General features: G+C 37.2%; 1 protein-coding gene across 1 annotated transcript; it reads right to left on the minus strand.

The window, feature by feature from the left end:
- Positions 1 to 982: 982 nt before the first annotated feature.
- LOC126829859 (polyunsaturated fatty acid lipoxygenase ALOX15B) lies at positions 983 to 8,666 on the minus strand. Its single transcript, XM_050560026.2, has 9 exons — positions 8,575 to 8,666; positions 7,823 to 7,940; positions 7,101 to 7,193; positions 6,621 to 6,681; positions 4,775 to 4,880; positions 4,063 to 4,154; positions 3,095 to 3,268; positions 1,893 to 2,050; positions 983 to 1,281 (listed from the first exon to the last, which is right to left on the minus strand). Exons 1-9 carry the CDS (start codon positions 8,624 to 8,626, stop codon positions 1,167 to 1,169), a joined length of 969 nt encoding a protein of 322 aa, XP_050415983.2. The 5' UTR covers positions 8,627 to 8,666; the 3' UTR covers positions 983 to 1,166.
- Positions 8,667 to 13,372: the final 4,706 nt, after the last annotated feature.

Consider the following 13,372-nt stretch of genomic DNA (forward strand, 5'->3'; position numbering starts at 1 on the left):
CCTACGGGTTAGTGTGTCAGTGCCTTACACAGTAAGTCATCGTGACTTCCGATAACCGAGTATTTCCGAAAACATCCCTTTCAACCTAGAAAACTATTTTAATCATGACACGACTTGAATTGAATTCAAGTGACGGTTTAGATAATATAATTATACATTTTTATCCAAATACAAGTTCTAATTTAATGTTTTATATTTTGAACTAAATATAAATCGGAGTTAAATAATATACCATTATGATTATACTTTTTGACTTGACGTTATTCGAATTGAAGTCGGGCTTAACTTCCTCGTCCCCCCAGGATGATATCGCAGCAACATGTTTCCTTGGACACTTGCGAGTGGAACCAGTCGTTAAATGTGAGGCTCGTTCATACCGTTTCTATTTCCTTTATTAAAGGCGCTATTATGGCGGTTGAGTTACATTGTCAAAGGGAGTTAATAACCATTATGGACTCCATCTAAAGGCGTTTGTATTCGGATGTAAGTGATACAGGTTTTACATATTTTTGACTAAAATCATAAAAAATATATAATTTGTTTGCAATAAGACATGGAAGTAAGTAATACGACGTAGTTAGTAAAACCATATAAAGGTAAATATTTAGAATAGATATTTAATTATTAAGATATATATATGAAAATAAAATATATATTTTGTTATGAAATAACACGAATAGCATGTATAGTTAGTAATAAAATAGTCTAAAATATAAAAAAATATATAATTTTAATATTATTTTTTCTATCAATATAATAAAATATACTATGTATTACAATTACAGGAATAGCATGTAGTTATTAATAAAATAGTCTAAAATATAAAAAAAAATATATGATCCGAATATTCTTATTTCAATTATAGGTGCAGTGTGTAAGATTTAGATTAAGAGCTTGCTATTATAGTAGTTCGAAAATCGATAATGAATACAGACAATTTCATTCAAATTACTTTATCATAAACAAAGTTATTAGTGTCTTAAGTAGTAGCTTAGATTGTTTATTTTCATAGTTTCGTTTATCCAAATTATCGTTAATTTTTTTAAACCTCGTGAGTGTTCTAATCCATTTAACAGGGACCTGCAATAAGCAGATCTAGCTCTAACATAATGCATCTTTAATATAGCGATACAGTTAGAGCATAAGTTTTAATGGATATAGTAGTTTTAAATACTAATAGAATTCGGAATTAATTTTGGATCAAGAATATCATAAGGATGCTTTCTCGATTTATTTCTGCTTTGGATGGTTTTACTTATTTCCTTTAATTTAGCACGAAATCTGAAAGAGAAAATATAAACATTACGACATGAATGAAGAAAGACCCAACAATGATTCTGTAGATAACACAAAAAAACACAAAACCAAAGTGAGAAGGTTGTGGCGTATAAACAAGATAATGTAGAGTCAGAACGTGGTAAATTATAAACAAGGTGGTGACGTGTAAACATGATAATGTAGAGTCAGAATGTGGTGAAGTGTAAACATGATGATTTAGATTCAGAAAGAGGTAAAGTAAAAACCATGTAAAATATAACCAAAACAAAAGACAGCACATTGATAATCCCCTTTACCCTATATGTTTGACATCTCCGTTTATACATGCATGCCCCCCTGGCTGAAAATCTCACTGGGGCCCTTACCATAGCAGTGAAAATTGTATGCCTCCATTGTTCAACTCTACCGTTACATATGACATATTTATTTATGGTGCAAAATGATATTCTTAGAACTAATTTGGGGACACCTTTAATCTAATTCTGAAATTACCTTAATGATTTTATAATTTTTTAAGAAAATTGAAGCGCACCGCAATATTTTCCACTAAACTCAGGGCATAGTCCCTATTACATTTGCTCGGTGGGCCGATTGGAACACTGTGTAGTACTTACTCATTGACTATGTCCACTGCTTCAGGATCATAAACATACTGAACTTCAAAGTTACCAAGACCATTTGCGGCTCTTAGGCTTAAAATATTTGTCATGACCATGATATCCAAAGTTTCAGCTTTACCTGGTAAATAGTCTATTATTGCCATTTTGGCATCCTAAAAAAATAAAATCAAATCAGGATGAAATAACTAGAATTAATTCCTTTAGAGATAATTTAAAATTAATATATTGGAAATTTCATTCAAATTAGTTTATTCTGAGCCACGTTAGCACTGTTTGAGGTTTTGCCAAGATGTGGCAAATATTGTTTATTACCGTAGCAACGTTACTTGTTAATCGAGACCCACTCTCGCTTCTCCATTTTAAAATTAAAACATTAAATTGCGATCGCATTTCAATCGATTTAAATTTCTGTCTAGAGAGTTGACTATAGGCTTACCATGTGAATAAATGTCTAAATAATAATTCATATAACATTTGAAACCAAAATAAAAACCTACAAAAGGCATATTTAGCTCTTGAATAATGTATCTTTAATAATTTAAACAATTGTTTTAGAGTTTAATTTTTAGAAAAAAAATATTGAGAGCTAATTAACTCGCCTATTATGTCATCCCTTTCATTAACAGTAGCGGCCAAGCGACTATTTACTGCTGATCATTTTGGGAACAAGCTTGACGTCATTTAGAGCAGACAATCCATTAAGACAGTTTATGTGGACACGTGGTTTGACAAAAGCTATGTGGACACGTGGTTTGACAAAAGCTATTTGGCCACAGATCACAAAAGATTTGCCCATTGTCTTTAATGTTAATTCTCGTCTCTCAGACCGGCTCTAACTTTTCCCCAAATTTTCGTTGGGTAAAAGGCTTTCTACCACAGACAGAGCAACATGTAGCAACCTCTTGCCCAAAAGCACGTATGTATGAGGTTCGCCATGGAAAACTTGAGATACACAAGTAAAGACAAGTAAACGTGCATTTCAACCTAACCAAGCCCTCAACTCTTGTATCCTTCCGCCTCAAATTCATGAATATTCACGAAAACCTGACAGAAAATGTATTTTCAAACCCCTTTCTTCGATTCTACACGAAAAAGTCAACAAAAATCGCCATGAAAAAGGGTGAAGAAGGGAAAGGGAGAGAAAGACTAAAAATAACTTTCGCCCTCATCCGGGAAATACAGAATTAAAATGTTACCTTGGTTGTAGGTGGACTACCTGCCATCAAACTCGGGTAATTAGCCGGAAATGCGTATTGTTCGTACTGTAGAAAGTTGGCGGCAGCATGGGTAACACTACAGGTATATATAATGCACGTGGCAACCAGTACGATATCTTCGTTACATTTCAGATCGCCACCATTTGGTATTCCCTGGAAGAAACAGAATAAAATACAAATGAATATCTACGAGGCCAAAAAAAACCAAAACAAAACAAAAACCAACCCAAAACACCTGCGTTTACGGTTACATGGTCTCCAAAAATAGTTTCGGTCGGTCGGAAAATCGTTTGTATTATCTTATCTTATTACCTAGCTAAAAAGTTACTGAGTAAGGGTTTTAAAAATATTATTGGAATTTGCCCACAGAAAACCAAACCAAGCCATTACATAGTTATAGGTCAGAAATAAAATCGGTTGTGTTACCTTAAACACGGATACATTTTTATTTTGGCCTAACGAGGTAACGAGGCCTAACTTTTTTTTTAACCAGGAATGGATTCCATACACTTAGTAGTACTGTTTTTGTTAACATACAACTTGAGAGAGGGAGAGAGAGAGAGAGACAGAGAGAGACAGAGAGAGAGAGGGGGGTAACATCCACTAGGGCACTTCAGGACTAACATATTCTTCAATTTTATTTCAATAATTCGCTTGCGCGTCCTTAGCAGTGGGAGAAAAAAGGGGGGAGGGGGCTCGGAGACATCCCACGAGGATGGACCTGCGGGGAATTCAACCCATGCGTCATGACTCAATGATATGCCCTATGATGTAATGTGTAGCGTTTAACATTTGCCCCCCTCCCTCCCGACCCACACACACACATTAAAGCAGTGTTTCTAAATTTTGAGCTGTGTAATCATATCGTGGTTGTGGCATTGGACCTCCGATGAACCTTTCAAGTCTGTCATAACATATTATACATGCATTTTACACGCGAATCTTACCAGAACTCCAACCCCACCCTTTTCCTTTCTTAAGCTCAGTTCCTTCGCCCAACTTCTTAATTCCCAATCACCAGCGATGTCCTTTGGGCTCTCTGGAAAATACATAAAATGATTATTAATAAAAAGAATATATATCCAAAGTCATTAAGATCTATAATACTGCTATTTATCGTAGTAAACATGAATGTAACTTGGCCGAGAAGTTTCCTGGTTTACCCTTGTCAGTGGTGCAAGATGAGTGCCTTGACAAGGAACATCGTCTAATCATTCGCATGGGCGAAACACCGTGATCCCGTGTACATATTGACATGCACTTAAAAAAAACCTTGACAGTATATTATATATCTAAACATTAAAATGAGACGTCTGTAAAAGACTGAAGCGGGCATTAGCTACTTTCGGGTGTTGTGTTGGATGCTCTACTTGCAACGCCAGAAACACCTGACTTTTCATTTTTACAAATAGTAATGGTGGCGTTAATAAGTAACCTTTTACATGTTTATAAATAAATTGGACGTTTGGGTGGTCGAATTGTGCGCAGTAGATCTTACGGTCCGTCATTGAGTAAAGTGGCGTGGTTTCGATTTCATGCGTGTACGTGACAAGGAGTAGGATCGCCTGTCCAACCATGTGTGTTTTACCAAGTCCTCCGGGTTCTCCGAGTAAACGTTAAAGCCCATTTATTTATAAATAAATTGATAACATAACGTACTGTAATAAAGGTTAACATATTTAGTAACGTAGTTTTTAATGGCTTCGTATAACAGTAAAGCGTCGTCTCTATAGTGATAATTAGGTAAAGCGGACACGTCATCAACCTGCAATAAAATACAAAATTCGTCTAATTATATGTAATGCAAACCCATCCAATCATAATATGTAATGCACAAACCAATGAAAATCCAACATGCAATGCACATTCATTCAATCATGTGTGATGCAAAAAGCATCAAAATGGATTGCTCCATTGAGAGGTAGTGCCAGGATTTCTAGAGGTGTCGAATTAAGACGCATGGGGGAGGCGGGGGATTGGCGCAGTTTGGTAGATGGACTCTCCTGTCCTGACTGCTTCTCCAAAATAGGTTATGTTTGTACTGAAATCAAATTATATAAAAATGTTTTTGATTGATTTGAATACACAATATAGATTAAATAGAAAGTCACTGAATGCTCCATATCTATTTGTTGTTCACTGAACTTTAATCAAACTATTTTTTTTAAGGAATACCGGTACTGCCTTTTCTGCACTAAAAGAATCAATGATATTCGAAAGGTCCAATTTCTGAGTAAAGTCACATGCAATACTCAATATTGCCAAATTATTTAGTCTCTTTGGCATACGCAGAGTTTCAAACGATATAATATCATAAAGTGGGTAAGACGATGGCTCGCTAGTCTGGAGGTCGCGTGGTCGATTCCCTCATTGGCGGAGAAAGTTCATCAGGAGTTTTCCGGCGTGGTTTCCCCTTGCCAGTGGTGCAGGAATGAGGGCCTGGCAAGGACAGTTGTCTAGTCGTTCGGATGGGACGGAAAACCGAGGTCCCGTGTATACATTGGTATGCACGTAAAAGATCCCTTGGCAGTTGAAATTCGATATAAGAGTAGACCATAGGGCCGCTGGTCTAATGTCATAGCGCACTGTATAATGTCAGTCTTCATTAGTCCAGCCGAGGCAGAACAGTAGGACGTTTAACCCCATTTCATTTCATTTCCTAAGTCTGGGCCATAGACGAGAAGTTAAATAGCACATGACATTTTCACATTCTTTTCTTACATGTTGTATAGCTGTTAATGCAAATCGCAAAAGAAAAACATTACATTTAGTTTTTGTTTTAAAAAAGATGTAGTACGTTCCTTGAATGACATTTAGAATGTAGTACATTCAAAATACAGGAAAGGCAAAGTATTAGATTATTATATACTAAGCAGCAAAAGAAACGTCAGGTTGGTATGTTAATCTGAATAGACGCATTGCATAAAACTTGCCAAATGTTTTATTGCATATTTGTGACCACATCTCCAACTTTACCTGAGCAATAAGGCTCCTTCCCAAACACAGGGTATTCTGAGAGTGTGGTTGCAAGTGCCAATGGCTTTCATCAATCGTCTGGTCCACTCCATGTACAGACGCTGCGCTGGACACACCAGATACTGATGTATAGACTGTGTACAGACGACTCTAAACCTTCTCGTAATGTTTTGGAATTGTGATGAATTGATCACTAATGTGTCAACATACTTAATACAAAAACATAATATGGAACACAATTACTATTTTATTTAAAGCGACGTTTCGTTGAGGGTTGAAAACGTTGAGAGAACCCTCAACGAAACGTCGCTTTAAATAAAATAGTAATAGTGTTCCATATTATGTTTTTGTATTACGTATGTCAATTGCTAAATGCCGCTCAAGGTGTCAACATACTGTTCACAAAAAATTGTTTTGATCCATTTAGTAAGTCGTTTTCTAGAATGATTTGATTAAAGTGCCTCTCTGATTTTGAAATCGTACTGACGTTTGATTTGCTGTTTAGTACATACATGTATTGAAAACTTACCCTTCTGTTTTTCAAATCTTCGGGAAGAGTACCGTCTACATCCATTCGCCACTCACTCATTCTGAAAGAAATGTTTACATAAATAAAAACAGCGATGACCCAACTTTTTGTAGTCTCGGTCAACCAGAACCTCTTAGTTTTCAACGTACGGAGGGTCTGGGACCATTGTTAATATTTGACGAAAAGTTCCATTGCCCATGCGTAACCGGGAGTTTTTTTTATGTGGTTAATTATCCAGTATCTTTAGTCAAGTCAAGTAAGATTTGCTGCCCTTCCCGCAATAAATCCCATAATGCTTGCGTTATTATAAACAAACACGAACTGTAGCTATTACATGTATGAGTTATCTTCACTGAAGTAACAAAATAGTCCTACATAAGAACAGGTTCTTGCAAGTATCTAAAATATCCAAATCTCCACATCCTAGTACACAACCTAACCAATTCTAAAATCAAAAGTGGTCCGTCGAAAAATACTGACCCCTTTCCGACAAGTTCAATCATTCCTTTGGCACCGGTTGTCATCGATGTATCGACCCATCCTCCTGGCGGTAGAAGTGTTGTATAAGCTAAGCTGAAATGACAAAGCCATACACATAAATTAGGTAGCCTACTATTAAAGTATTACCGTTATGTAAAATATGATGGGGTGACGTCTATCGCCATTGTGACGTGTCCTAGATGTAGAAATATGATACGACAAACCGTCGACAACAAACTGACCCATCACTACCAATTTTTGGACAGGAACTGGTATGGTCTCCAAGCGCTAGTCATCTTGTCTCTTTTTTTGTTATTCTTCGGAACGACGGTCTTCGATAAAAGCCTAAAGCTCCGCCAATTCATGCACGACCGAAATGACACGCGTAATCCTTGGACAACTTCCCATCGACTGAAGTAATTCGATTTTTGATATGACATCATGGTAGCTGCGATGACGTCACAATCAGTTCCTGGGGCCTGTTTCACAAAATTTTAACTAAGATAAAAACCAAATTTTAGTAATTTGATTGGATAATATTAGATTGATTTTAGTGCTTAGCCAGTCAAAACTTAAGTATCTTCTAAAATTTGGATTTTATCTTTATTTAAGATTTCGAGAAACAGGGCCCTGGTCTAGTACGGTGGTACGTGTTGACTGGGATACCACTTCTAAAGATAACAAATGTTTAATCCAAGCAAGAAACCTGTATAATAACTTACTTGTTGATCGATAATAAATATAAAAAATGGGGCCCCAATAATTTGAAGAGAGGATGTGACACGGATAACTTCCTATGAGTTGAAATCGACATTCCTTCCATATTAAGATGTGTAGAACCTGGAAAATAAACCACAGATTTTAATCAATGATTGATTGATTTACCGATTGATTGATCGAACCATCGACATGGCGATTGATTAACCGATTGTTTGACCAATCTATTTTTAGGGCCGCACGTTTCTTACGACAGATTTTTTTTTTTATTACATCCCCCTCTTACTGCTCATTTATCTTAGTCGTTATCCTTGACGAACGTGGGGTTTGAAAAGGGGGTCTGAAATACAGAGACAGAGTTTGCTGTATTTTGGTTGACTTTAGGTTGTTGTTACTTTCTACTACTTGCCGTGCAAGACGAGGGAATTAGTAACGAACAGTGTCTAGTCGTGCATAAGGGACGAAAAACTGCATGTAACGTAACAAGACCTTTCACATTTGAAATTGGGATTAAGCGCAGAAAAGTAGAACGTTAAACCCCAAGATGTGCGATTATAATTATGGTTACTCATCAAGATGTGCGATTATATGGTTACTTACCAAGACGTGTTACTATGGTTACTTACCAAGATGGGCTACTGTGCATGATTATCAAGATGTGTTAATAAAGTTACTTACCAAGATGTGTTATTATGGAATCTTTTCCAAGATGTGTTACTATGTTTACTTACCAAGATGTGTTAGTATGGTTACTTACCAAGATGTGTTAGTGATTGATGGTAGGCAGCATCTGCATTGTTATACCACATTTTAGCTATAGTCCAAACAGTAGGGTGATCTGTTGGTAGAAACACCTTAAAGCAAACAATAATTATACCGTATTATACATCTGGATATTTTCTAAAAATTCACCCCGTTTCGGGATAAATAAAATAATGCTATCGGGCGGAACGTTCTACCAATTAGTCTAACGAAGACGAACATACACCATACATTGTGCTCGAACAGCAATTAAATCCCTACTGTCATTTGTTCTTTTACGGGTACACCAACGTGTATACGGGCTCTTGGGTTTTAGTCCCATCCGAACGACTAGACACCTTCCTTTACTAGCCCATTGCCACACACACTGTCCTGGAGTACGGTACTGAAAAGGGGGAAACCCCCGTTTTCAGACTTTCAAACTCAGGAGATTCGTTAAACCATCACAATCAGCGACATGGAATTTCAGAATAATATTTAAATTTTCACTATGGATCATTTATTCTATTTTCATAATTAATATTTTTGTGATCAAATTTTTTATAACTAAATTTTTTATCGGAACGTTTTTCAGGAAAATGTATATCTGATTATAATTACCGGATTATCTGCAGCTGGTTTCTGGAATAACTGAATAGCGATAGGTCGTAATTCCTGATTATTGTCAACCATAAACAGTCCTATAGGGGCACAAAGCTGAAAACAAAATACAATAACGTTTTAGACAACACCTATGAAATGATTTTTCCCTGGCGAAAACGTTCACGGAAACACCGCGTACATGGAAAACGGAATGATTAGACGTACCCAAAAAACCATGACATACGGACGGACAAGAGTGATGATAATATACGACCACATACACATACAGCTTACCTTTCTATCATCGCGACATTTGTTTCCTTCTAATATCTCAAAATCACAAATATACATTCTTTTATCTTTTAACAAATCCGTTAATCTGTTGCCTTGTAACATGGGTTTTAGAATACATTCGTTAACAGCCAACCTAAAACAAACAAATAATAACTGATTGGACGCAGCCCGGAAATGGATGCCCGGGGCCGTCTTCCGCTCTCTACACGCCAGTGAAGTGGATCAAGTTGGGACACAGACTTACATTTTAAAGGTGAGACACTGAAAACGCTAAATAAATCTTGGAACAATTGTCAAAAAAGACATCCGACGGGCAATTCTGTATAGAGCATTTAAACCAAACAGTGTACCAGGGACCAGCAGGCTGGATTCCAACGTTGGGGGTCATGCGTAGGCGAACGAGGAACCATGAACCCGTGCCGGATCTAGTTGAAGAGAGGCCCTAGGCCATTTCAGTTGTGAAATCCCCCTAACCCCACAATCACCCAGCATCACGAATAGAGGAAGGAGGGCTGTTTTAAACAAAATTAAGTAAACCTAGGAATGCAAGGATGATAACAATTAAGTGTAAGAAAGGCATATTATGACCATTTTAAAAATATTAAAAAGCTTGCCGAAGTCTTAAGTCTATTATTGCGCTACCATTTTACGTGGGGATGTAGCGAGGGAGTCATAACGGGGTTTTATAGGAAGCGCAAAATACCATCAATCATTATTCTCGAACTCCTAGTGCATAATTATCACGTAACACAAATCATTATAGACACAAAGTGTTTGGTTAATCGAATATAAACAACAGTCATCGACACGATCTTGGCATTGAATAAATAAAGAGGTTCTAAAGGATCCGAATTAGTAATATATAAGTAAATTATGACAATGCGTAAAACAGTGGAATGACATGAGATATTGTGAAAAAGTAGAACTCTATAGTGGACACTACCAAACCTATAGATGAAATCATCAGATAGTCTATAGAAGTCTAGTCGCTACTACATACGAAATTCTAGAAGTCTCTTCTTCTGGTAAATAGGCCAACAATTGGCAACTTAGGTATTTATAAATCCCAGTTCAAGAGTATAGCACAAAACGAATATAAGTTGAAATAAGAGGTAGTGTATTTATCACAAAGTCTCGGGTTATAAGATTGAATTTTAAATAGTCTATATATTTATGTCTACTCTCTCCATCGGCATCATGGTTTGATCCAGCAGCTACATAGAGCTACCGGCCTGTCCAGGCTTCCCTATACATCAGGTTACCACATGATTGTAAAGTATAATGTGTAAAGAATTAAAAATAATATACATACTTTTCTGGAATGGTTGTACATAGTTTGATGAAATTACTATTTACACTTGCAAGTCTTTGACGGCCAAAATAGAGGTCATCTTTCCAGCCATCGTGTTCCTGAAAATCACAGAATTCAGATAATCAGGATTTTTCTGATTGTAGCCTCAAAGATGAAAACTATCTTATCTTTAGGTCACACTAGTTTAATTTTCTGTTCCGGTGTGGAATTCGGAAAGGACCAGATCAATTGGTTTGTTTTGATAAAATCGAATTTTAAAAGATTTAAAATATGCTTGGTCTTCGTAAATAATCACTCTTGTTTCAGTCAGATGTCAAGGATGTCGGGTATTGAGTACACTCAAAGCGGGGTTGGGTGACCATAAGGTCTGTCATTGGTGTGGTTTCGATTCCCAGAGTAGCCCGGTGTCCTTCCACTGCTAAAGAATTAGTGAAATCAAATTTCACCATATTATGCTAGTCCTGACATGACCTGGTTTGTGTCGAGTGGACGTTAAACACCATTTCTCTCTCTGTGAGTCGACTCGAACTTCATTTAGACTTTGCGCCTACTAGTTAGAATGAACTATTCTTTGTTTTGATTTTCTGTTTTCAAATGGGATTGAACCTCCTTCGAGTTTGGTTAATGAAGATAAGCACACGCCATGCAGTGTGCTAAGTTGGGAAGTATTCAAGGGCAGCTCCGCTACGGCCGCCTCTTATATGGAATTCCAACTGTCAAGGATTGTTTTACGTGCACGCCAATGTGTACAAGGGACCTCGGTTTTTCGTCCCATCCGAACGATTAGACAGCCGTTCTTGTCAGGCTCTCCGTCCTGCACCACTGACAAGAGGAAACAGCGTCTCGGCGAAGTCCGAGAAGCTTTCAAAAAGATCCCCCCTTTTTTCGTTGGGGGTTATTCATTAAAAATATTTTGTTGTTACCTTTGGTAAGGGTAATGTTTTGGATATGTAGAAATTTTCTAGTTCGTCCATATTCTTCCATTTTCCTTCCAAATGCCCACAGAATTTGTAATCTATTAAAGTTGTTTCTTTTGCCTTTAAAAACCGTATTCCCAGATGAAACTACAAAACGAAACAAAATGAAATGCCATGGGGTTTAGCATTCTACTTTTGAGCACAGGGTGGGTTAATGAAGCGGGATTGTGCCCGGACAGCGGCGCTACGGCCTACTCTTATTGCGAATTCCTAAAACACAGCTACACCAGTTTGGTTTCTGCTTAGTAGTATATATTTGAATCAATGTGCACTCGGCTTTAGGAGTGGGAGGAGCTGGGAGGATAATTTTCCTGCCAAATTATCGAGACCGGGGTGGGGGGAATTCCTTGCGCTTCAAAATCCAGAATAACTGGCTGGGTCAACCCTCTGACCCCTTCGCGCAAGCGAGTTTTTGAAATAAAATTGAACCATATATTAGTCCCGAAATGACATAGTTTGTGTCGCGTGAACGTTACACCCCCATCTCTCTCCCTCTTTTTAAAGGATAAGAAAATTGTAGAGATTTACTTCATAGCACCAGGAAAAGTTTTCATCATCCGGAAAGTTTGGTTTCTGCTTAGTAGTATATATTTGAATCAATGTGCGCTCGGCTTTAGGAGTGGGAGGAGCTGGGAGGATATTTTTCCTGCCAAATTATCGAGACCGGGGTGGGGGAAATTCCTTGCGCTTCAAAATCCATAATAACTGGCTGGGTCAATCCTTTGACCCCTTCGCGCAAGCAAGTTTTTGAAATAAAATTGAACCATATGTTAGTCCCAAAATGACATAGTTTGTGTCGCGTGGACGTTACACCCCATCTCTATCCCTCTTTTTAAAGGATAAGAAAATTGTAAAGATTTACCCGATAGCACCAGGAAAAGTCTTCATCATCCGGTAATTTCTTGATCTGAAAATAGATTGAAATTATTGTATGGATAGAAAAATATGACGTCAGCTTGTCAGATCATCTAATATAAACTTTAAGCTGTGGATCTGTAGTTTTATATATTATTTAAAGTATTATTAAATTTATTGTTTAATCTTAAGATAAAAATAAACCAATAAACTAGTTTCGAGAATATTGTTAGTATTACATGATTTATAGATATGATTTATATTAAAATGTATAACTACTATCTGAACCGTGGTAAATTATAAACGGATTTCGTCGATTGTGAACAAACTACTGAATAATTGTTACTAAAAACTTGCCTATGTGTTTGAAATCACCCCCGGTTAAATAAAATCGCGATTGGATTCCATTCATATGACTATAGAACACAACAGCACAAAAAACAGCTACCTGTACTGACTATTTTCATCGGTATCCGGCGCGGCCACCCCTTGTCAGTGGTGTGGGCCCTAAGCAGATCGAATTCAATATACGAGTTGGTCATAGCGCCGCTGTCCGGGCAAAGTTTCCCCTCATAGCACACAGCATATACGTCCGTCTTCATTAGCCGAATCGGAAAAGAACAGTAGGACGTTAAACCCCATTTCATTTCATTTACTTACCCTAACGGGCAAACCTGGTGCTGTTGATTCGAACTGATACTCCTTCATTTTTTCTTCTAGTTCTTTTTTTCTCTGGTCAGGATGTTTGTCATTTTGGGGCAAGGAGGCGTCAT

The sequence above is a fragment of the Patella vulgata genome, chromosome 8 (assembly GCF_932274485.2).
Source record: "Patella vulgata chromosome 8, xgPatVulg1.2, whole genome shotgun sequence".
In the NCBI taxonomy this organism is placed as follows: domain Eukaryota; kingdom Metazoa; phylum Mollusca; class Gastropoda; family Patellidae; genus Patella; species Patella vulgata.